General features: G+C 40.3%; 1 protein-coding gene across 6 annotated transcripts in view; it reads left to right on the top strand.

Annotated features, from left to right (window-relative positions):
- Positions 1-25368, top strand: part of KLF12 (KLF transcription factor 12) — a 236030-nt gene that overhangs the window by 132239 nt on the left and 78423 nt on the right. For all 6 annotated transcript variants that reach the window (XM_066176286.1, XM_066176287.1, XM_066176288.1 and 3 more), the window contains one exon: positions 12594-13140. In XM_066176286.1, coding sequence (XP_066032383.1) covers positions 12594-13140 — 547 coding nt within the window. The remainder of the gene's footprint in view (positions 1-12593; positions 13141-25368) is intronic.

Raw genomic sequence — 25368 nt, 5'->3', positions numbered from 1 at the left:
AGAGTATGACTGAATTTATGATTTTTTTAGGTTACCTGATGCACCTTTCCCAAAGTAAATAAGCCCACTGTGTTTGCAAATCTTCCTTGTGAATTGGAGCAGCAAGGCAGCACACATGTAGGGATCAACTCTTGCACTTTAATCAATTGTGCTTCTCAGTCGGGAGCAGTATTTGGAAATGCTCGGTACCTTTGGATCCTTCCCATAAGCCTTGAGTGTTGATAAGGGAGAATCTGTGTGTGTGTGAATGCATCTGAAAATGTAGCAGTAAGTTCTTGGAGCCGATGGACACACGCAGTTAAGCACCTTCCTTCTTTGACCGTAACAATCATTTCTACTCAAATATGGTTTGTGATATCAATGATGTGGCAAAACATCAGCTCCATAACAAGTACCAGGTGTCGTGTCCTGTTCAGTCTAACATGAGGAAGTGTGACCGTGCTCACCCTGATGTCACCGTTGTGAGGTTACACGTCATCATCTTGCAGGCAGTCCATTTATGTCTGTATTTAAAATGAAATTGAGAATTACAGAACCTCTTTTTTTACCAGCACAAAGCAAAAAAATACGATTTTTTTTTCTTCTGTCTCTCTGTGTGCTTGCAAGATGTGCTTGTGTGCATCTTTTGCTGGGTTTGAATAGGTAGGTAATTGCACAACTTGCCAGCATTGTCAACTTGTTCCCTCAGGGGTACTCTGGTCTACCCCAGCCACCAGCAGTTCCTCCCCATGAGAGTGCCAGGGCCTGTCCCTGAGCTCAGTGCCATCCTCCACACTCCAGGAAGTCTCAGGTGGCACCATGTGCCTATGCCTGGACTTCTGAGTTCAGCACAAATCACTTTGCTTAGCAAAAGACCCAAGAGTAAACTTTGTTGAGAATATTGTTTTGTTACCAAAGGAGTGAGGAAGAGACAAGGAAAGAGGATTTAGGTCAACTGAAAACTATTGGGAATTGATTTCAAATGCACTAGCTTGTTATAATCAGTAAAGAAATAAGAAAAAGATCAGAAGAGACCTCATGTGTTCTTTGCCTAAAGTTTAAATGGGTCAGTATGTATCACTAACAGTGGTTCATTCTAATATTTGCTTCTCCCTCGCTTCCTTTTTTTTTTAATAGAAACTTCTCCTTGGGAGTAAAACTACTTATTCTGTTGAAAAATAATTCATGCACCAAAATAAAAACTTCTTTTTCCTTCTACGCTTCTTCCATGTTTTCTTTACACAAGCAAGAGAAATAGCTTGTGTCTGGTTGCCCCTGTCAATATGGGTAGCATATAAGATGTTTTCTTTAAGTTAAAATGTGTATCTCTGAGGGGGGCTCAAGAGCATTGTTTTGCCTACAGTCTAGTTTTAAGTGTCTAATATGGCATTTTTTATGTATTACTTGTTGTCAAAACCCAACAGTTTTGTCTCTAACAAAACTTAATTTTAGGTATAGTTATATATTCTGAAGTTGATCTAAGCTTAGGAAATGAAAAATTATTAAGCAGCTCTTACAAACACCTTCTTTGAAAGTTGATGTTTCAACTTCTGTTTAAAAGCAATTAGTTCTTCAGAAGAAACTTGGAGTAAGGTCATCCATAACTAATAACATGGTGATCATAGTTTTGTATTAACTCTGTTCTGAGAAAAACAAGTAAGCACCCAGTTTCTTCTGATGTGTAATAATATCACTGTAATGTTGGCAATTAAAAATTAATCAGTTTGAGTTCATTTTAGTTCAATTGCTGAGATGTTTATTGTTTTAAGATTAAAAGTATAATGAAATATTGAGTGTGTACAGTTGTCTCAGATTTCAGATGTGAGCCTTTCAAATAATGGAAGTTGTTACAGATACACATTGCAGGCTTTAATTTAGAGCAGGAGCATAATGGTACTTTTTAATGCTATTTTTATTCAGCCATTAAAAGTCAGAAAGAATACAATAATATAAATAGTGTTTCATAGTTAGAATGCATTTAATTTTTATATTGAGTATGACAATGTTTTTGCTCTACTCTTAGAACTCTAAATTTGATATTGTAGTGTGGGAAAAACTCTTGAGATTCTTCCCTACATTTCCCCTTCTGTAAAGTGGAAGTGTAGTCTACATTATCCACATCTAAAGGAGATTTCTGAAGACTAATAATTTTCCAGTAATCAAAAAGTGATTGTTGGTGTCATAGGTTAAGAACTGAAACAAGGAAGTCTTCATGTATTGAAGAAGCTCCAGAGTATTGCATTAAATGGTCCGAACTGGAGTGTGTGTCTGCTGGTCCATACGTGGTCTCAGTGGGTTGTCCATCTCATAATTCATATGCTGTTCTACTTAGTCTTTAACTGTAAAGTTTATATAAAGACTCAAATTAGGTACACAGAGTGGGCTTGGTTTTTATTCTTTGTCTTCTGTAACAATATGTACTATGGTGTACCAGGACAGTGAATTGAGTCAAAATCCATTCCAGAGGCATTAGGAATTAATTTTCCAAATCTACGTGTTCATAGTTTATATCGCTGTTGGCTTTAAGGGTAAAAAGTCAGAAACAGCCATCCCAATTCTACCTTCCCAGAAGCCATGCTGTAAGAGCATTAGTGAGCCTCAGCGACGAAGCAGTCTGCCTTTGGGCAGCGCTGGGAGGAGGGCTGTCTGTGCTAGTTTTGCCCAGACCCTTAGTGGGTTGTTACTGCAATATGTGTTTCTTGTCTTCATTTTTTGTGGATGAGTGTCCCAGAGGGACAGGATGTTTCACCAGCGGGTTTCTGGGATGTCTGCTGACAGCAGAGGAATGGTGAACCTCAGCAGCTTCAGGTCCCAGGCACTGGTAGGGCATTTTGCTTTACTGGGCACAAGCCTTTATGTCTGGTCACTCTAAGCTTGACCCACCTCCTCTTCTCCAGGCTGGGACACTGTCCCTAACATCTAGCCAACCCATGCAGCCTTTCCAGCCAACCCCACACCCAGAGGGATGAGCACCACCTCCTTCCCACAGTCATCTTCGTCTTGTAGGCCTCCCTGTTGTATCTGAGGTGACATCAGGTGACTTAATGCTTTGTTTAGAATTTAAAGTGCCTGATTTCTTCAATTTGGACACTAACTTGACATGATCCCTTGGAGCCTGGTAGTATTCCAGCCTTCCCAGCCAAGACTTTCTATGTAAGTTTCCCGTTTCAGACAGTGCCAGACCCAGTCTCTGCATTTTGTTTGCCTCTGTAGGCCTATTTTTCTAGCCAGTGTTACACTTTTCGTAAACTTGGCTCTTCTTCCTTCCTTGAGGTCAGCTCATGTCCTCCTCACAGTGCTCCCAGAGGAAGTGCAGCAGTGGGAAGCAGGTAAGAATTTCAAGGGGGTCAGTGAGGCAGGCTGCTTTCACCCAGGTTAATGAGCTTGGAGTAGAGCTACCCGCACTTGGAGGTTGAGAGGTTTTGGATATACGAACTCAGGCCATGCTCACTCAGTACCAGTGAACAGTACCAGCCATGTTTGTTTTACTAGGATCAGCAATAAGTTTGAGGAGCAAACCGCAGAAAGTGCTAGTTTTAGTAAAACTTGATTTAAATGTTTTCTCTCTGGAGTGAACACTTTTTTTTTTAAGCCACTGAAAGGATTAATTTCAGTCAGACCTAACTGTACCTATCTCTGTGCCTATAAATAGATAAAAATCTATTTATTTTACTGAAGAATTGTCAACATTGAGTGCAGCCTCATCTGGGAGGTCAGAAGAACAAAATGAATTTAGACTTCAGCTCGAAGGATAGTAAACAGAAGGAGGTTCATTTGAGAAAACGAATTCTTCTGGTGGACATTAAGATGAACAAAGACAAGCGAGAAAAGACCTGGAGAAGCTCAGTTGCAGAGTATGGCTAACACACTAGATGTGAGTTTCTGGCATGGCCACCTGCACCACCACCACGTATGTGTCCAGTAGGTGTACAGGTGCTGAAGCAATCAATGGAGACCTTCATACCTCAAAGCAAGACTGAGGAAAGAGGAATGACTGAAAAGAAGTACTGCCCAGTCTTTTGTGCCTTTTCCACATCAGCTCCATTTACCAGGTGCACAGATTCCTCTTGCGGTATCTGGCATTGCTTGTCCAAGGAGGAATTACTTGGAAGTGTAAGACCAGTTTTTGAGTGCTGAGCTCAAAGGCAGGTTTGGTCATGGCTGAGTTTTGCGTGGAACTCGGTGACAACCTGGAGGTGGTTAAAGGGTATAAATAATAGTTTCATGCATTATTTGTCATAGTCCTTTTTGCTAACATATTTATGAATATTTCAGAGTAATGTGCTGGGTTAAGAAAATGTATATCAAAACTTAGCATCAAAATTTTAGCTTAAAAATTTGTTGGCTGCAAATTTTTCTTCAGGCTTTCATTGTTTTTCAGTGTAACTTGGATTATGTGGACACATTGAGTGCTTCTTTGTTAGTTTGAAAAAACCCACAATATAATTTGAATATTTTCACCTACAAACGTAAATGCTGCTAGGTACTTTTAATAAAAATTACTTTCATTAAGCCTGATAATTTGATGGACCTCTCTGTCAACAATCCTGCTTGGTAAGTACTTGTGGAAAGTTCCTGACATGTGTTCCATGTCAGAAAAAGTAACTAGTCTAGCTTGACAAAAGAAAATCCACTTTAAAATCCCAATGTATGTCAAGTAGAAGGAGCTGCTAGGTGATTGTATGTATTCTTGTTGTCTAGAATGTATAAACTAACTTTTTTTTAAATCCCCAAAATTGAACTGGGGTAATATATTATTTTTCCCAGTATCTTACCTTCCCTTTAACAATTATTTATGGATCTACAATTTATTCAGAAATTATTTTGCCATCTAAAATGGATAAGTATAAGAATACAAATGTATTACCAATATTCTTTTTATGCTTAAGCAAGTAATAATCCAAGCACTGCACCTTTGTTAGACTTGTTTCTCTTCAAGAGTTGTGTTGTAGCAATGAGCACAAATTTGTTTCTTTCAACTGGTTCTTCCTTTGACAGCATTCTAGTAACACTGCTCAAATATAAATAAAACATCTAAGCTGAATATCTAGTGTTCTGAATGTGTTGATGATTAAGGGAACAAGGGGGTAGGTTTTGCTGCTTATCAAAAATATCACAGCAGGCCCATGTAGAATCTGTGGTACTGAGAATTTGTCCTCATTTTCAAGATATGTACCTTTTTTACGTTTAACCTACTAGATAGTACAGGGGCTGATTAATTTGTCTGGTGAAGAAATCTGTAATCACTGTTTTTTTCTTCTGTGCTGTTATAGAAATCCTTTGGTAAACCTGTCAGTTTCAGGACAGGAGAGTTGAATGCAAAGTAATGTTAATGCTTCCTCTGTTTTGCAAATGTATTATTTAAAAATAAGTCAATTCATATTAGATGTATTTGCGCTTATTGTTAAACATGTTTAAAAATTAATTCTGTTTGCATAGGAATCTCCTTTCATTTTGAAGCATGTTTCCCCAGTCCTAATTTGAACTCTTACTGGAGGTTATAGCACATGGTACTTTTTTAGTATTGAAGTAGTTGTGGAATAACATCGTGGTGTGTCTGATGAGAAGAAGTTAGAAGATAGTGTTGACAGTCCTGGAGCTTGAATTCTGCTTGTGTATTTATGAATGGTTGATTTGCATTTGGTCTCCCCATTTCTTAGTTAATTCTCTTTTTATTTTGGGACATCTTCTGTAGCTTTTGCACATTTAGCTACACTGCTAACAAGGCCACCTGTGCCTCATAGGATGTGCTAGAGGAGTTTCTTTTGCCTCTTCAGGCTCACAAAGAGAATAGAAATACTATTTTTAGGCCTTGAGGGTTGGAAACGTCCACTTTAAAATCAAACTTCCAAGTGTTATGCAGAGGTAATGATACATTAAGTGAATCATATTTAATCAAATTTAAAGTGGGTATCTCTCAGTCTCTCCTGTTGAATCGATTCCAGTTTGGTTAAATGCATTTTCATTGAGCCTTTTTTTTTAATTTTAATAATTCCTGGACTCTGCCTTCTGTCTTTCTCTGCACAAGTTGCTGCTTTTTATAAAAGCTTCAATGGGAGTCGTTGTGACAGTCTGACTCAGCCTGACTTGGGAGTGCCATCTCTTGGGGATCTCTCTTCTTCCCTGGAAAACAAATGTAACCTTGACCCTGAGCAACTGTTTGTTGAAAACTGACAGTAAGACATGTTTTAATTTGTGCTTCAGAAAGGAAGTAGAAGAATCCAGTTGTCTTGCATTTTGCCCTCTTCTTCAGCGTGACCTCCTATGTTTCTGTAATTCATCCAAGCTGAGCAGTTCTGTGAGCCTGGGACAGCCTACCGCAGCAACCTTGAGCAAAAAGGCAGAAATGCCTGTTCACTTGGTGCCTTAGCATGTGGAAACAAAATTCTAAGTATTTTTATCAGTTTTAATTTTCAGCTGTGTATGTGTTTGTCCTTCTGCTTTTATACAGCTGTCTGTCGCCACTGTACTGGTGCACCCTTCATGCATAGGTTAATAATAATAGCCTAATCTCAAATTGAGCATAGTTGAGTCCCAGATGTGTCATCTTTTCAGAGGGATGGCAGAGTGATTCAAGTAGACGTTGTTTAGTTCATTTTTTTGCAGGTTGTATTGCTTCTTTTTCTGAGAGTACTTTGTTGCTTTGGTTAATGTGGGGATTTTCAGGCAGAAGTGAATATTGTGAAGATAATTTCTCATGCTGGAAAGGGGTTTTGAAAAACATCTCTTCCTGTAACTTCAAAGAGCATTCACTCCCAGATTAGCAAAATAAGCCCTAAAAAGACTATAAGTAAAGTGCTGGGTAGTTCAGCCATAATCTACGGGCTTTTTGAAGTGCACAGGCTGCTACTTACGCAAGCTAGCCGCAGCCTTTTGTGCTTGGCAAGTGCCCACTTGGGGTCGGGCAGGGCAAAACCTGACATAGCAGATATGTTTCAGGGCCAGCACCTACAGAACTGCAGTTTCAGGGGCATGAACTTTCTACCCTATCACTAGAAGGATAAGGAAAATATTCCATCTTGATTTTAAAAGCAAACTGTGTGCAAACAATGAGCACACCATGTTCTAAACCAAATCCACCTGCTCATTTCGTGGTATTAGAGTTGTAAGCACATCTGTGTGCTATGCAAAATCAAAAGGAGTTCCAGAGCAAGTGGGTTTTGTCGTTTAGAATGTACTGGTTTTCATTTACTGTGAAGTGTTAGAAAATATGTGACCTGCGCAATATTTCGGGTTATCAGGATTTCAGCTTGCAGTCATGATGACCAGAGCTTAAAGCTGCTCTAGCTGTGCCCAAGTTCTGCACTGCCTGCCCAGGAGAGGCTGCATGCCTGCCCTGCTGAGCCTTGGCGTTTTGGTACTGCAGTGGCAATGATGTGGTTAAAATTGTGGGTAGTTTTTCAGATAGAGTATGATTTTTCTTATCTCAGCCTTCTTTAACACTGACAAAACAAAATCATCTTGTCTAAAATTGCTCCTGCCAGAGCAGAACGAGGTGGGACAGCATGATGAAAACCAAGAAGGGGTTTTGTGTGATTTGCCTGAAGAGTTAAACGTTTAGCAATTTATTTTTTAACTTCCTGTCCTCAAAGCTAGCTTATTTTATAAACGCTAAATTTAGTCTGTTCTGTTTCCGTCATCAAGGACAGCTTTTTTGGTATGCTTTCTTCCAAAATGTTTGACCTTGGGAGATTGCTGCCAGAAAGGAAGACACTTCAAAAGCTGACAGCTGATTGTTGGAGGTTCGTAAACTCTGTTGTGTGGGCTCAGTAGAAGTCCACAAAGGCACAAAGGCTCACTGTGGCTTAGTACCCTGTGAAGCTGGTGAACTGCAAGATGTCAGGATGAGTTGCTGACAACAAAATGAGCTTTGCTTTTTCTCTGGTTTTAACCTCAGCCCTGTGCAAACAGAGCTCTTCGTGGCTTCTTTAGGACGGGAGACAATGTTGAAACACAGAGGAGTTGCCATGAGTAGAGTAAGAGTAGGGTCAAAATGGGCTGTTGCAAAATTTCCTCACAAGTAAGTTAGGAGGAGGTGGGATTCAGGGGGCTGGAAAGAAGATGAGGAACTGTGCAGGAAAGGATGGCTGCCCAGCAGATAGGCTGTTTTCAGTCACAGTGTCACCATGTTTCACTCTGGGTATTGGGAGTAGTTGCAAGGTAGACAGGTTGTTTTTCCCTAATGGTCTGGGAATAAGGAGTGCTTACAAAATGCTTTTTTGTTCAGCCAAAAAAAGGCTTGGTGAATAGGGAAATCACATGTTACGTTCCTGGCGGTATTTATTAATGACAAGCTAATGAAACAGAGCACTGCAGAGAGTACTGGTGTACAGCTTTAAAAGGGCAGGCACAAAAAGCATGATCCAAGAGCACTGATTAATAGAGGCTGCAGCTTTATTAAAAAGCATTTTCTAGCAGGGAGCCATCCATACCTGCCTTTCAGTTCTGGCTCAGCCTGGATTTGTGCGTATGGTGAACAACATAAGGATGCAACAGCAATATTGTTGAGGTTTGCTTCTGTCCCAGCTGGTGGCAGGGCTGAAGCTGTCCTCTGTGCTGTACCAATGGGCTGAGCAGTGAGATGAGGGAAGCCACGTCGAGATGTACCCCTTCATGTTGTGTTTCCGTGGTCTGGGCTGGCGTCCAGGGCAGCCCACTGAATTACAGGGATCTTAAGATGAATCCTTTCTAAGCCACCATGTGTTCTGAAGGCTGCCAAACTCTTAGCAACAGAGTTTAGACTCCTAAAACCAAAATGAAATTTGCAAAACCACCACAGATGCTTTTGGGAGCCAGACAGGAAAAGCTTGCTTCAGATGCCCAAACTAGCAATCCTCTTAAGTCCACACCATCACAAGAAGCCCAGTTCACTAGATGAGAATGGAAAGGTGGAAGTAGAGAGACAGAAGAAATGAATACACAACTATTTGTTTCTCTTCCAGTTGAGCTGACAGAATGGCTGAAGGTACACTGAATATCGCAGCCACAGCTTTCATCTCTTCTCAGTTAGAAAAGGTGTAGTTCCTTTAAATAAAACTAGCAACAGCACTCATTGTCTAGGGAAATGACAGTTATTTCTCTGTTAATAACATTAGTTGGAGATGCTAAGAAATAGTGTTCTGAGAATTCAGCCATTCCCTCTGGCTTCCTTGCTGCTCTTCTTCCCTTAGTTCCTCATTCTGGAATAGCTGTCATCATTGGGAAAAGTTTACTTATACCATCCATTTTCAGAAAATAATGATAAATTTAATGTTCAAAGTTTGATTCACATACTGATTAAATAGAGTTTTGGCAGCTTAGATAAAATCTGAGGTCATGGAGAGACTTTTATATACCACTTGTAGCTCGCTGTAAGGGAGCGTGAATTTTGTTTACCACCAGCAGAAGAAAATATAGCACTTGCTTGCAATTTTTATCTTAAATATGAGACATACAAACCTGTTTTGATAAGGATCTTGCTGTATTTTGTAATGTCAGCTGACATCAGTCACATCCTGCATTTACCAAAGAAAGGGCGTCCTTAGTCTTAGAGTTTTGTCAAAGACAACTATGGGAGGGTATACCGGTTGTCATCCTATCCTGTTTGGAGAAATTAATTAAGGGATTGAAAAGTTTCACTTCACTTCAGTGAAACTAGTTTCACTGCTGAAGATTGAAATAATGATATCAGCTGTGTTATCATAGTGCACAGAGACTGTGTGGCCGGTCCAGCAGTTCTGGACAAGAGTACCTAGGGAAGGATATATGGAATATGAGGAATGTACAAACAAAAGTAAATGTAGAAGAGCTTTTAAAAGAGGCAGGGATTTATATGAGAGTCTAAAGTTACATATTACTTTTTTTCTGAATTCCCAGAGGAGTAGATGTAATTACTATACTGAAACAAAGGCCTGTTCTTAGCACAACCTAGAAAAATCTGTAAGTCAGGACCTGTTCTTTGTCTCAAAGACCATTAACTTTTGTCCATGGAACAAATACTTTGTGTGGTATCAGCTACAGGAGGGTTTGGGGTTCTTTACTCTTCTCGTGAAGAACCTAGTGCTACTTGCTGAAATAGCAGGTGGGACTTCGAGGCAGATGCACTCAGTTTGGCAATAGACTGCTTTTGAGGTCTGTGTGGATCCCTTGTGTCCAGTCCCTTGTGGCAGTGGATCAACATGATATCCGCCTCTGGCACCCAGGGAAAACCTGGACGTAAGGCAACATAGGGTTTCTTGCATGGTGGATTTGTCTACACTGTGGATAGAGCTGGCCATTCATGCTGCTTCTAGATGACACTTGTGTGGCCACATGCATGAGGGGATCCCTCATCTCTCTTGCACGAGGTGATGCCATTTATCCCTATTCTCTCAACCATTTAAGATAGGAGGTGCTGCCGTTGGCCTTATGAGGGTTCAGGTGTAGCCTCTGCAGGGTGTCTCTCTCCACATAGCCTTCGCTCTCCTACCTGTCTATTCAGTTCAGCAGAACCAGTCTGTCTGCCCAAGTGCATATAGATGAGACTTGTCAAGATTTGATAAATTAACTTTTTGTGCCATATATGTTTATGATTTTGTCTTTATGATGGCGTGGTGGGGGATCTCACTATGGACAATAGCCAGGATAAGGTGTTTCAGAGGAGGTTACCAGGAATCATCACCTGGTAATGATGGGCAGGTTTGCCTTCTTGAGGAAGAGCTTTACATAGCCTTGTCACTCATGGCTGGTTATGTGCTTGGAAAAGTAACCTGTTCTTCAGTTCGTGTTCTTTTTAGAAGAATTTCCCATTGTCTTTATAAAAAGGGATATTTTGCTTTTGTTACTTGTATTACAACAGATTAGCAGGATCCAGGGTCCAGGTGAATCGATTATTTAGATGGTGGTCCCTTTTTTTTTCCAATTGATTTGTGTCTGAATAAGGGAAGAGGACATTCCAGAGATATTCTTGCTTTCGCATGGGGGGAAATGTCAGATCCAAGAACCAATCTAAATCAGCTCAATAGATGGGATCTACTAGAACGTCTTATCTTTCAACATGCCAGGAATAATATCCAGTTAGGCCCTTATTACTGCAGTTTTCAACAGAAGTGTTTGTATTTTTCTTTTTCAATAGAATTTCATTCTGTGTTGAAGCTTGAGTCTGACTCAAAACCAGGAGGGCTTTCCTTGGAATTATTTAATGTAGTTGATTATAAAAACCCCAAAGGGAATTCATAGCTTGATTGATTGTTAGTTTATTGACAGTAGATGCATTAAAATATTTCTAGCTTAAGTATTTCTGACTTAATATTTTTAGATGCTTGGTAAATACTATAATCTAGAGATCAAGTTAATGCATTTAGAGCTGCTTAAGTCTGTATAGGGAGTAATTGTCTTGGGTCAAGTGAGGTTTGAAGGAGCAATGTTTTATGTTGAGGTTGGGGTTTGGTCCTACACTGTGTGAATGCCTGTCTGTAGAGAAGCTCTGCTGCAGTGCAATGCCATGGAGTTCCATAGCTAAGATGCTGAGAGCTGTGCTTTGTCTTATGACATTATCGATGGACATTTCCATCCTTGCTCTGCCTGGTGAAAATTACTTGAAAAAACATTGTTAAAGACTGGTTATTAATGATGTACTGTCAGAATGGAAAGATATATCAAATAAACTTCTCTAGGGATTTGTCTTTAGTCTAGCATTATTCAAAAATTCTATTAACCTCTTTGATGACAGAAATCAGCAGAAACTACAAAAATAGCAGGTAGCACCAACTCTACAATAAATTTAGTCCAACCAGCTTTGAAAGAATTAATCTAAAGCATAAAATTACTTCATGAAGTAAGGAAAATTGTTCTCAATTAGTAAGAAAAAAATAGTAACAATGGGGAAGGCTATTTAATGGGCTAGTTCAGAATAATGAATTGCTATGGCCATTGTTTGTTCTGACAGGGCAGTCATACAAATCTGTGGCTTTGTACTGACATGTAAGTTGATTATCAATGAGCATTCAGAGTGCAGAAGTCAAACGCAGAACGGAAGGACTGAGGGACCACCTTCTGAAAAGTGTTGTGGACAAAACTTCAAAGATCACTCTAAAGAGCAAGCAAGTACTAAGGCTTGTCCTTTTAAAGCAGACATGTGACAGAAAGAAATAGCCAGCTCTGCCTAGTCTAGAAGAAGGTAGACTTGTGGGGGGAAATTACTGTCTTTGAGTATGCAGAAAATTGTTTGAGGAATGGTGGTAACCATTTTTTCTTCATGTATGAGTGATGATGACACAAGAGAGTAATGCTGTGGTTTAAAATTAGATGTTGGAAAAATATGTTCTGTCAATATAAATAGTTGTTACTACTGAAGACACTAAAGTTTTTGTCATTGGTGATTTTCTATAGTGCGAAAAACCAGGATGATTTTGTACTGTTAATCCTGACACTTTCTAAGAAATGGGAGTAGAATTTTTCTTTTTAATACTCTGTTCAGACAGAACATGTCTGTACTTTCTAACACAATTTGCACTTTAAAATTATGAGCTGACCCAGGAAAAGGAAACAAGTCCTGTGGCTTTCACTATCAAGTTGTGTGGTGTGCATTAGCAATTGGATGTGCAAGTCATCTTTAGCCACGCGTGTAACTATGTCCCTTTGTTCTTCCTCAACAGTCTCCAAACGTCCACAACTACCCAGATATGGATGCTGTACCCTTGTTACTAAACAACATGAAGGCTGACCCCACGGAGGATTCATTGTCTGCAGACCATTTCCAAACACAGACTGAACCAGTGGACTTGTCAATAAACAAAGCCAGGTCGTCCCCTACAGCAGCCTCATCCTCACCGGTTTCCATGACTGCATCAGCCTCCTCCCCTTCTTCTACTTCTACTTCTTCTTCTTCTTCTAGTCGGCCAGCTTCATCCCCCACAGTAATAACATCAGTCTCCTCAGCAGCATCTGTACCGTCAGTATTAACTCCAGGTCCTCTTGTGGCCTCTGCATCTGGTGTTGGAGGCCAGCAGTTTTTGCACATCATCCATCCAGTACCACCTTCAAGTCCCATGAACTTGCAGTCCAACAAAATGAGTCATGTGCACCGGATCCCGGTGGTGGTACAGTCGGTACCTGTTGTCTATACAGCTGTGAGATCACCTGGGAATATGAACAACACTATAGTAGTACCACTGTTGGAGGATGGGAGAAGCCATGTCAAAGGTAAGGTGGAGCCAGTTTTGTGCATCTGTGGCATCTCTGAAACTGGTCTTGTATGAGAAAAGCATAAAAATGATTATTAAGTTAGGTTTCCATACTTACTGTGTTATTGCTGAAAAGACATACAATTTACACAATTGGGAGGAAACTTTAAAGTCTTATCCCAGATGATCTTTAAAGTAAATAAGTTTTTAAATGAAGAATGAGTTCAGCAGTGGCGTTAGATGCTTGGACAACTTGGCAGGTTTTGTCCGGAGAGAAATAAATCCTTCCCAAAAGCTAAAGAAAAGTAGGAGAACGGAAAAAAAGTCAGTATATGACATTTACGGCAATATATAAAACATCATAGATGAACATGGAAAACTCACCAGGTGTTTCAGATTTAGCAAGAGGAGGAATGTCAGAGGGGATTGTTTCCCAGCAAGGAGAAGGCAATCATTGGGCTCTAGGAATGTGGGAAGGAAAGGCTTGTGGACTAAAGAGCATTAGCAGATGCAGAGAAGTAGGTTTTATTAAGCTTAAGGAGTGGCAGTGCAGTACTTTGAATTAGGTTTCTTCTTCCAGATTAAACAGAAGAAGGGAAGGAAGCCACCCCGAGTGTTTATGTTGGGAATGAGATTTGCAGACACAGGACCTGAGAGGCACATGGAGGTGTGAAGGAAGGAAGAGGCACATGTCAGAAGGATGGATACACTCTTGAGGTGTCCAAAGAACACAGAAAGGGGAGCTGGAAAGCAAGAAAGAATGAGAACCTAACAGTTACTGAGGGAGCAAAAACTTGTTAGAGATGATGGCTGGAGGAAGGAAAGAAAAAATCAGATGTGCCTAGAAACTTTGAAAGCACAGCTTTATAAGGGGGGCATTAGTGACAGAGATGGGAATATGAGGAAAAGAATGAGATACTCATTTCAAGGCTTGTTGCATGTGAGTGAATAAAATACGGTAATTTTCCCCTGAAATGAGGTATTGCTTGAGGCAGAAAGGGAGGGTATTGACAGATAACCTTACTTTGGGACTTACAAGACTGCAGGACATTTAGTCTTATAACATCTCTTGTGTTCTTGATTGCATAGTGAACAGGTCTCAACAACTTGTTTCTCACCTCTCATGCCTTGTGCACTCCTGTTTTTGAAGAACTGGCAATTCTGTGTTACTGTTCAGGACTACAGTGATGGGTCGTTCAGATGTTCGGGGGCATCCTGTTGTCTGTTAGTCTGTGATTCTCCAACTATTCCCTCACTACCCAAGTGGGGACTGTTCCCTTTTAATAGGCTTGGACATAGGAAATGTTGATCTGAGTCTTGTTTTAAGCCTCAGAATGATGGTTTAAGTTTTATTAGTTTCATACAGTGATGTAATTTTGGCCTTGTGTGCCTTTAGGTCAAGAAATTGTGAATAAAACCAGAACTTTGTACTATGTAGTCTAGGGAAAAAAACCGCAAACAAGCAGAAAAAGGAAGGTTTTAGTCTGTATTTTGATTTTGGAGTTTCAAGGTGCAGCTAACTGAGCTCATCAAGAAATTTTCCTGCTTGTTTTCTTTGCAAAAATGCTAATGGGCTGTGGTAGTAGTCTCCTCTATAGGAAGCACCTCCTGAGCTTATAAAACTGGAACTTTGCTACTCCGGTTTCATCAACAAAATTCCAGAATTTAATGTGCTGTAGGGATTTCAGCCCATGAACTCCATGCCTTCTGACCTGCCCTGACAATATGGCCTTTGTGCTCTAATTGGCAGAGGTCATTAGCCATTAGCCCCTGCATCATGTATTAATAAACAGTTAAAAATAAGGGATTAACAGTTCTTCAATTTCTGGTTTTTTTTTTTTTTTTCTCATGCGTTGTACTCATTTTGTTGTTCTTAATTATTTTGATTAAAATGTTCAGGTTAATTTAAATAAATACAATAGAAGTAAATTGGGCAGCAATCCACTCTAGGTAGTAATCGTTTATCAGCATTTGCTGGAGTGTTTTTCATTCTTTAATACAAAACAATATAAATAATTAAATGCAGTGATATTGCACAAATTAACCAATTAAATGATTTTCATATGTATGCAGACTAAATTCCTTTCAATGATCAGCTCTTGTGCTGATAACAAAAAATAAATGTACACAGATCTTAACAGGACATTGTTGTGAAATTTAATTAGTTTCTAATCCTCTACCAGCTGATGGACAAATGCAGGTTTGGAGTCATCTAGAGTCACAGCTTTTAACTTCTGCGTGAATGCTGGTAATTTTCAGAAACAGAAAGATATGCATACTGAAACAGTTGATCCACAGAAAGCATCAGCAGTATAATCCCTGTGTTATTCCTGCACTGGTGCTAATTCAGAGACTGTGTTGATGATCCAGGAGTGCCAGTTGGGAAGCACTTAAAGTTATGTTTTACATTAACCTTTATCTAAGCCCTTTTCACACAATTGAGACAAAAGCACTTTCCTGAAAAGAGATATTTTTAAGCGAAAATTAATGAAAATTACATCAGACCTGACTTCAGACCTCTCCTGTTTTCCTAGGTTTATGGTGATGAGGGGAACAAATACAAGAAACAGGGCATAGAGAAAAGCTTTTTCCTTGTTATTCCAAATTTTATTTTTCTCATGATGAATTTTTCTCTTCCTTCCAGGTTTGATTAGAACCATTTAATTTTTAGTTTTTTTGCAAAACCTTCTCAGGCTGTCACCATCCCTCTTAATACTGTCTCCAGGTGTTTGCTCAGGTGGCTTTCTGCTTCCCCTGATGCTCTCCAGTCTTCCTTACTCTCTCTCTCTCAGACAAAGCTCTCCTGGTGGCTGCTTCTTTAGGCAGTTCAAGCAAATAGTTCTTTCTTCATGTTCTGTTTGAATTCTCTTTTCCCTCTGGCGCAAGAAATGGCTACCTTGTCTTCTGCTTCCCCTTCCTTTTCTATTTTTCTATTTTTTTTAGTCTTTCCCAGCTTGCTGACTGCTCTTTGAGTGCCACTTTCAGCAGCTCTGCTTCCTCTTCCCGTCCTTTTCTCTTAATGTTTCTAAGCTATTCTGTCATCTTCTCCTCCGCCTCTGTGCCTCCTTCTCCATGGTGTCATTCATTGTGGCATTCTTTGTCTCACCATCCTTCAGAAGAGTCTCAGATCTCCTTTTCAGCCTCCCAGTTTGCTGTCTATTTCTGCTGTCTATCCTGCCTCCTCTCCCCCTTTCTTTTTTTTTTTTTTTTTATTTTGCTTGCAAGGTTTCCTTTTGTTTTGAAGACACATAGCCCTTTTATATACAAGGTGCCAACAGCATCCCGTCAGGTCCTGTGCCACGTGCTACACCCTAAGGCAGGCAGTGGGAGACGGGGCTGTCATGCTGCAAAAACACCCATATGTCAGAGTGATGTGCTTTTGCAGGATAAAAACCTAGTCTAAATCAAAACCAGCATTGGTGCATTTTTAGGAAGTTACTAATGATGCTTAATTAGAAGGTAATTAGCGAATGCTATTTTCAGTGTTGGTAATACAACACTTATCATGTACAAATCTTAGTAAATTCCTACAAGTTGCTGACACCCCAGCAGTCAGCTATGAACACACACCCAGTTATGTGCAGACTCCCCTGTGACCATGCACCTTGCTCCCCTGAGGTACCCATTGGGGAGGACACACTCAAGGGAGATACCCAGAGCAGTGGGGTCTCTGTGCAGCCCCTGCAGCACCAGCCCGGCTGTGCAAGTTTCCCCCTACAACCTTCTCTTCTTATTATTTCATACACACAAAGCAGAGTAACGCATTAGGGTTGTCGGGCACAGAGGGGAAGAGGGAGCAAGGCACAAGTCGTCATGGACACCACGGGGCCAGGCTGTGCCCTCTGCCACCCCTACAACATAGCAGAGTCAAAGTTCGCTTCCCTCAGTGGTCCCTGCTCTTGTCACAGCCTTAAAAAGTGCTTTTGGAGGTTTTCTCCTGGGAGGATTAGGTGGTAGTGACTAGACATTATTGTACATTAAAATTTTCAATGAAACAGCATTATAGTCCCATGCAAAACTCTTCCCTTGCTTTTTCCCTCCCTGTTTAGCAATGGTGAGCATTGGTAAAAGTTTAATTACAGGCCCAGGTACCCAGGAAGCAGCACCTACAGATAAGACTGCCTGATGGTTTCCCTTAAACCCCAACCCCTATCTTCAGTTGCCCCAAGTCAGTCTGTATGTTAACAATTTAGACTTAACATTTTCAATAATGCATGTCTGCCTCAAGCTATTTGTTTTTTTTCTCTTTTTTTTCCTTCCCTTAAGAGGAAACTTTCAAGGAAAAAACTTATTCCACTCTTCCTGTGACTAAGCATAGAGGAAAATAATGTAGAAAAATTTTCTATGTTGGAAGATTTCAGCTGCTCTTTTTTTTTTGGTGAAAAACTGTAGAATCCCAGTGTTTTATGACGTGAATGTCATGCTTGGTTTGGAGCATTGTTCTTTGCTTTCAGCAGATATCCATGAATACTACTGGCAAATCATGTCCCTCTAGAAGCAGGTTTTGCCAAATACAATATCCTTAAAAATTGTTTTCCGTAGTTCAGAGGAGTTACTGCATTAATTGAAGAGCATTTTAGAAGCTCCTTCCTGATAATGGTGCATGAAGGGCTGGTGCAGCTTTGATATTTCTGGGGTTTTAGAGTCAGATTTATGGATTCTCATTCTTATGGTTTTTACGTTTTCAGAAGACACAATCAGTTGCAAAATTCAGCAGTTAGAACATTATAAATTAAAATTTGTCAGCTGAACTTTGTCTGCTTCCCTGCACATAAGAGCTGTAATGATGTGGACTAATAGACTATTTTTATGCCATATCTGTATATAGACGTGGCAAAAATATACAGGTTTTGTCTTTCCACAGTTTACACATGCCATATTCCTCATTGTGGATATATTAATAAGTAGTAAATGCAGTATCTTTTGCTGCAGATTTTTTGTGACTTAAAAATAGATAGTACCATTAGATTACATTATCCACTGCTCTTGTTGTTTTTTTGAAGTACAGCCTGTTATTTCTGCCTACTGTAAAGTTTACTCCGCAAAAGTAAAGGCAATTTGTAGTACAAAGATAGAAATTAGGAGAACTGTTATATATGTTCTAAGGTCAGATTATACAGTCTGTTTGTATAAATTATGCTATGGAAGAGACTTTTAATTAAAACGAGTAGCGTTGTCTTTTTTGTTTCATGTGGAGTGATTATCCTTTCTGCATTTTAGTAGACTGTTATTTTGGATTTGAGTTGCGTTGAGGCTGAGAGTTTCTACTTTAGCTACTGTTGTTCTGTTATTATGCACAAAAATCTTTCGTGGCTGTATGTATTCCAGCCTGTCCACCTCCTCCCCCCTGCTGCCCCCCAGAATGTTGAATCTCTCTCCCCCTGTTTGATTGGTTCAGCTGGAAGAAACAGTAGTGGTTCTGGGAAAGCAGGAACAGGTTGGCAATGGCTGGCCAGGAAGAGAAGCAGGCAGAGGAGAGGCTTGTGTTCAGGGTGGGACCTGTGTTCCTGAAGATGGTGCCCATTATTTAAGAGCTAGAGTAAACAGTAGTTTTTGCCAGAATGGAGAGTTAAAACACAGGCTATAAGTTACGCTGCGGTATTTGAAACCAAGGAAGTTTATTTAAGACAAAATGGATTAGGTTAACTATAGGGACTTCCCTAAACAGTTTTCTACTTAAATTTCCCTTAAAGTAGAACTTCTAGTGATTTACTAGAGACATACTTAGGTTTTTTCACTGTAGAAGAAAAAGCTCTTTTAAGATTCATCATTATGATTTGTTCATATTGATGTTTATTATTCATTTTCAACTAGGAGGGATTTGAGGAAGTTAATGAGGAAGAGGCATATTCCAACTTGATTTGCAAAGCCACGCATAAGCGGGATGAATAAATCTCTTTTGACATACCCTGAGTCCCTGCACCTTTTGGAAGCTGTTAGTTTCTTGTCTTCCACACCAAGAATGCCTCTGGCCCTTCAGTTCTCTATTCTCACCAGGGCTGAGCTTTGATCCGCTTGCTTTTATCCCATGAATTTGGATCCAACAGAAACACACGCCTAAAACTTCTCATTTATTTCATATCTGCCTTGGGTTTTATTGTGCCTTGGACCAGCCTGCTGGAAGCTTCCTGATGTCTAAAATATCTCTGGTCGGTTGCAGTGTGTAACTTGTAGTCTGCTACCGTTATGTAGTAGTTTCGCATATTTTATTTAATATTAAATATATTCTGTCCTTATTATTTTCCCTGTTTACTTTTGATGATAGAGTATTTGTATACTGGATGTTCAGCAAGTTATAAATCTCAGTAGTCTTAGTAGTTTCTTTTTTGTGTGTAGATGAGGTCTCCTGGCATTGAAATAGCTTAGAAAGAGAAAAATCCTTTGTTTAAAAAATGGGCTTGTATGTTTATGTATACAACCCAATGACAGAGATGCTTAAGTATGTGCATGTATTACATCCATGCAATCCCTCTTACCTCTGTATTTCTCCATTTAGCTATTCTTTTACAGGTTTATGGGAAATTATTTGACTGTTGAAATGATTTCAGATATTGCCTTTGATTGGATCATAGCAATTAATATTTTCTGCTAGATTAGTTACACTGTGCATTCAGTGCCAGTTCCCGTTCTCTCTGAACCATAACCATGCTAGGTGCAATTAACTGCTCAAGCCATATAGTCCCATAAAATCTTAATAAAACCTGAAAACTGTGGAGTATGGGCAATCTTGCTATAAATTGTAAAATTATCCCTGTAGACTCTATATTCTGACCATTACATTCATGGATACTGCTGCTTTGTACATAAAGTTTTATGAAATAAATTGACCAATTCTGCTGCCCCTACTGGGCACCAAGCTATTTTGATCAAAAATCTGATAGGTGCACTCAGAGAATTTTTCTGATGCATAAAGCATTTATAATGAACTTTAAATAGGAAGAAAAATGCCATATATGTGCTTTATATAGTATGAACCAGCTTAGGAGAAGGAAATAGTGAATAGCATCATTCACATGCATTTGCTAGGTCTGTAAAGACACAATCTTGTTTCCTAGAATGCATTAAATCAACCCAAGTACAACACAGGCTCTGAGGTCATAATTTTAAGTAGTTCCTGTACATCTGCATCTGGAGGTGTTGTTTCCACCGTTAAAAATGCATACTGTTGTCTGTTGCAATTTCTTTTATGCTCTCCTGCTGAGCAAGTCATGCTGGTGTCCTGTTCTTTAAAAAAATTCCAAGAAGGAGGATGCTCATTTGTTTCAGACATCAAACTGTGGTGTGAGGCTGCAGTTCCACAGTTGTAAAACCTGTTTTCCAAGAGTAACCAAGAAGGATGGAGATTAGTTTTTCCCTCTGCTTGGGATTTGATCTGCCCAGATGCATTTATTATCAGATACATTGGAGACAGTTTCAGTTTAAGAAAGAGCAGAGGACTTGCTCTTGGCCAGCAGCTTTCTTGCAATATTTCAGAAACTGAACTATGCCAAAATTAAGAGCCCAGAGTTATGGTTTAGATACTGCGGTATTCATAACTGCAGTGTTCCTGATGCTGGCAGATTAATTGTGCATTGTGCTAAAATGTGAGTGCCATACAGTTTTCTTAGCTATATTTTCCATTTCCATCCTTCTAGGAGTTTGGCAGTAAATGTGTGTTACTCCAGTCCTTTGTGCACTGCAGACACAGGGACACATGTGTAACAGCAGTACTCATGAAATTCTTGTAAATGTTAATTTTGACATGTGCAATAGTATTTGGTTTTCCATTCCTAATGGAAGTAACTGCCAAGCAGCATTGCTTGCAGCTGGAGACAATCTTTCACCTGTTAGATGCCGACATGGACTGAAATCAGCTGGAGAGGAGTTTGGTGGAAACATCAGTGGTGACCCTTTCTGGCTTATCTGAGGCACCTCATGTTTCTACATCATTTAAACTTCCATCACAATAAAAATCTGTGGCTGTGTTTCTGAGACCAAACCCATCACCCAGGCATGGATCAGAACTGGCAGGGCTGGAGGGGCCTCCCCACCGTCAAGGCTGGTGTCTCAGCTAGTTTAGGTCTTGGTGTCTCTGCTCACTGCAGAGCTGTGTAACCCTGCTTCTGACAGGCCAAGTCCTAGTGAGTGAAGGGCAGGACCGGTCGGAAATCTCATCATGAACAATAATTTTGATTAGCAGGTTGATAAGGCATCCTTCAGAGAAAGCAGGGTGGGGAGTTTAAAATGTGTAACAAAAGCAAACAAACTCTGAATTTAGAAATTCTTTCAAAGATCAGGAACATATTTTTAATTCTTTTAAGAGAGTAATGGTGATCTAGTTCTTAACTGTGGTATGGTGTGTTGGCAGACCTACATGTGGGTAAGTTTACAAAATTATTAGCTGAGAAGTTAAGTAAATGCAGAAAACTGATTTTTTTTAAGCTGAAGTGAGACAGAGGTGTTTCAGAATGCTGAAATTTTCCCTCTGCTTTCACACCAGCAAGCATCATGACTCACAAAGAGTCATTTAGGCATCAGTTAATTACTATGTGGCTTAGCTATAAATTGAGGCAAAACTCCTAATGGTTACTTAGTTTTCTCCTGCTCTTAAATATTTCATTCATCTTTAGCCCAAGGGGCCTATATTTGCCTTTAAATCAAAGATAGGATGTAGACATAAAATTATTTCTAGTGGGTGTTCATGAGCCTAATGATGGGATGAGTTTTCATCCCTTTCACTCACAGGAAATTAGACTAGGGAAAGTAAATCAGGTTGCCAGTGGTGATGGCGTGTTGTGGTGTATGGCCCTTTTCATGCCACCTGCAGGCAGCCAGATGCAGGACTTCTGTCAGTGCTTGGCTTTGTCTGACCAGGTCAGAGCACCTGAGGTGTGTGTCCCTGATTAATCACTGAAAAGAAGCAAAGATGTTAGGACATCTCGGGTTGAAACCCAAATATGACAGACAGGGGAGAAAATTTACCTACCATCAGCAGCACGTGTGGGAAGTGGTATAGGAGGGGTGCTGGGCTCTTGTCAGCCTGGAGCAATTTAAGTCCACAATCCTTTCCTTCCCAAGGGTTTCCAGAATGTGAGCAGGAGCACCAGCTTAGAGAATGAAGAAGGAAAAAGTCCCCTGATGGTGTGGCTGTGTCCTCAGGTTATTCCCCTGGGGAGATGGAGGCTTGATTCTGTTCCAAGGGGTTCAATCTGCCCTTAGCAACCGACAAGCTGGATCCTTCCCAGAGACTGTGCTTCCATGACATGGCTAATCCTGTACCATGTCAAAACCAATGCAGCTGTGTGCCAGAAAGCACAAATTCATGCAGTGCTCATTAAAAAGCTCCTATGCAAGTTTAAATCTCTTCCAGCATTGTAGAATAGGCAGTTTTGTCCTCAGAAGCAGGATCGGGTATTGTCTGACCCCCCCAGCCAGAATAAATTTTAAAGCCCCAAACTGTTCTGTTTGACAGAAATAGAAGCAAGCTTATATCTGATCCAGATCAGGCTTTTTCCTACTGGCAACTGGCAGCTGGCAGATACAATATTAATGATGATAGATTTAAGTTGTGTAGTATTTACTGGCTGGTATGTGCCTTACGTGAGATCCATTTGCACATCTTCCCTTAAAACAAGTGCAGGAAGTGAATTTGCTCGTAGTGCCCAGAGGGAAACTCCTTTTTTGTACAGTTGGCAGAGGGGCATTGAGAAGTGATTGCATGTATTTGTGTGCATCGTGGGCAATTCTCTCTCCTTTCTGTAGCAAAAAAAGGATCATTGTTTCTTGAGGCTAACAAGGATGTGAGGCAACGTGGCTGCTTGCAGCCTTCAGCACTCGCAGACATTCTTAACTCACCAGTCTGGCTCACCAGTCTATTCAGCATGGAGAGCTAACAGCTTGCTTCTCTAGCTCCTGTACACTCATTCAATGGCACCTTTGTCCCATGAAAGCAGCAGTCTCTGACTGGTTTCTTTTTGCTTGCCTTGCCTTAACCTCATTCACACTTTCACAAAACCACCAGATAGTTGGACAAATCTTGCCTTTCAAGAGGTGTAGCAAAGGCAAGAAAACCGGTTAAGGTTTAGGGCTGGAGCTTAATTAATGTGTCTGCCTGTGTTTGGGAGGACTCGATTCAGTGATCCAGATAAGTCCCTTCAAGACCCATGGTCCTGAGTTCAAGCAAGAGTTTGGTTGTACAGCTTGAAGGGAGGTTAAAATGCATTGGCATGTTTCATGGGCTTTCCTCTACCTTGCTTGCCAGTTGCATTCCGTTACTCACTTGTCCTCTACCTTTTTATCTCATTTGCTAAACCATCTCTTGCCTGCATCTCTTCATCCTCTCCCGTTTGATGTTCATTAGGCCATCTTCTTCAATTACTTTTAATTCAGTGCTTATGAACTGAGGCTGGTATTTATAAACCTTAGTGCCAGGAGTTCCACAGTTGTTCTTAAATGTCCGAGAGAAAGTCAAAGCTGTTGACATAAGTAGGAGTCATGAACTCTTAATGTATAACAGTCCTGTGCTGCAGTTTGCACACTGCAGAGTGGTGAGGAGGGGATATCTGTTAGACTTTCGGCCAGTTGGTCATTCACATGCCTCATTTCAGGGAGGAGAGTAGCTTTAAATGCTGTTTTCCCCTAGCAGCTGCAGCCATGCTGATGAGAAAACAGGACGGTTTACATCAGCTGGCAGCAGCAAAGCTCAGCCTCCCAGTCAGTCACCTCAGCTCCCGAGTGCCTCGGCCACCCAAGTCTGCAAGCTGGATGGAAGTGACAAACAAAGAGAGACACAAAAAAGGATGTATATGTGGGCTGACCTAAAAAGTTTATTTACTTATAATCTTTAGTTAGGTTTTCTGCAAATATATAACAGTGCTTGAACTACCTGCCTTTAAATTTACTCAACTCATTTCCGTTTCTCACCTTTTATCCTCTCCATACTTATATGTGGCAGCACCTTATGATGTGCTCCAACATTGGTTTCGCATGGGGCAAACTGTACCCAGGGGGTGCAGTAAATAGTCCCTGGGTGAAAAAGTGCAACCCTATTAGCATCTTCGTGTCTGTGCTAGAAGTGTACTTCTAGCAAAGTAGGACTTACTGAGCAGGAACAACGAGAAGGTAATTGAGAGCTTTCATCCTGGCACATTCCTGTAGTAATCTAAAATCGATACTAAGTGTCACAAAGTTTCAATAATATCTTAAGGGCCAGCAATCTGCAGTAAAAATGAAACAGCATGTCTTACAAAGAACAAAAGTAGGTAAGATTGCTCATACACTTTTATGCCGTCTCTTTTTATGTAGGTGTATTCACGCTTAAGTGATCAGAATTCCCGTATAAGAACTGTATTACAGACTAAGTTATGTAACAACTTTCGTCATTTCAAGTTAGCTTTAGCTTCTGAGCTAGCTACTTAAAACCTCTGCTGTAGTGCAAGTCAGATTAAACCTCAGTCAACATGCATAGTTTTTTGTTACGATTTTTAATTCTGTGGGTAAATAACTAGCTTTCACTGATGCATCACCTGTAGCACATTTAAATATTGGGCAGATACAAGCCTAACTTTTTGTAATGAGGTTCACTTTAGGGGGAGAAAAAAGGGTTTTTCTCAGACGGTAGTAAGGCACTGGGACAGGTTGCCCAGAGAAACTGTGGATACCCCATCCCTGGAAGTGTTCAAGATCAGGTTGGGTGGGGCTCGGAGCAACTGGGTCTAGTGAAGAGATACAGGCAAGAGATAGTTTAGCAAATGAGATAAAAAAGGTAGAGGACAAATGAGCCCCCCCATGACAGAGGGGCTGGAACTAAGTAATCTGTGAAGTCGCTACAAACCTAAGCCTCTCTATGATTCTGTGAAAAAAAAGAAGAATTAATGAAATACGTAGTAATAACCTCATTCTTTTAAGAAGGAGCATTAGGGAGCAAGGCTGAAGTAGCTCTTCTTTCCAAATAGTTTTCTGAGGCTGAATCATCTGACTAGATGGTTCAGTTGCTTTTAAATAAAATACTAGATTATCCCCAGTGCTCAGGTCAAGGTTACGCACTGGACATCATAACGTGCAAGTTGTGATTTTAAGCAGTACTATCAGAATGGTGTTCTTTCTGCCTAAACCAATTAAATGTTTCAAACAATTTCTTAAGTTGTTGTGTTTGCCTCGTGTAGGTCATGGTTCACTGTCAACAGCCTTTGCTTTGATAAGCAAGAGGTGTTCACCATACATGAAGAGTATGAAGCAGTCCAAACTTAGCCGGCATTACTTAGGCACC

Source organism: Chamaea fasciata, unplaced genomic scaffold (genome assembly GCF_029207755.1).
Source record: "Chamaea fasciata isolate MVZ Bird 193981 ecotype frontalis unplaced genomic scaffold, bChaFas1.0.hap1 SCAF_2, whole genome shotgun sequence".
In the NCBI taxonomy this organism is placed as follows: domain Eukaryota; kingdom Metazoa; phylum Chordata; class Aves; order Passeriformes; family Sylviidae; genus Chamaea; species Chamaea fasciata.
The sequence above is the reverse complement of the archived record's forward strand: the minus strand, read 5'-3'. Positions and strand labels throughout refer to the sequence as shown.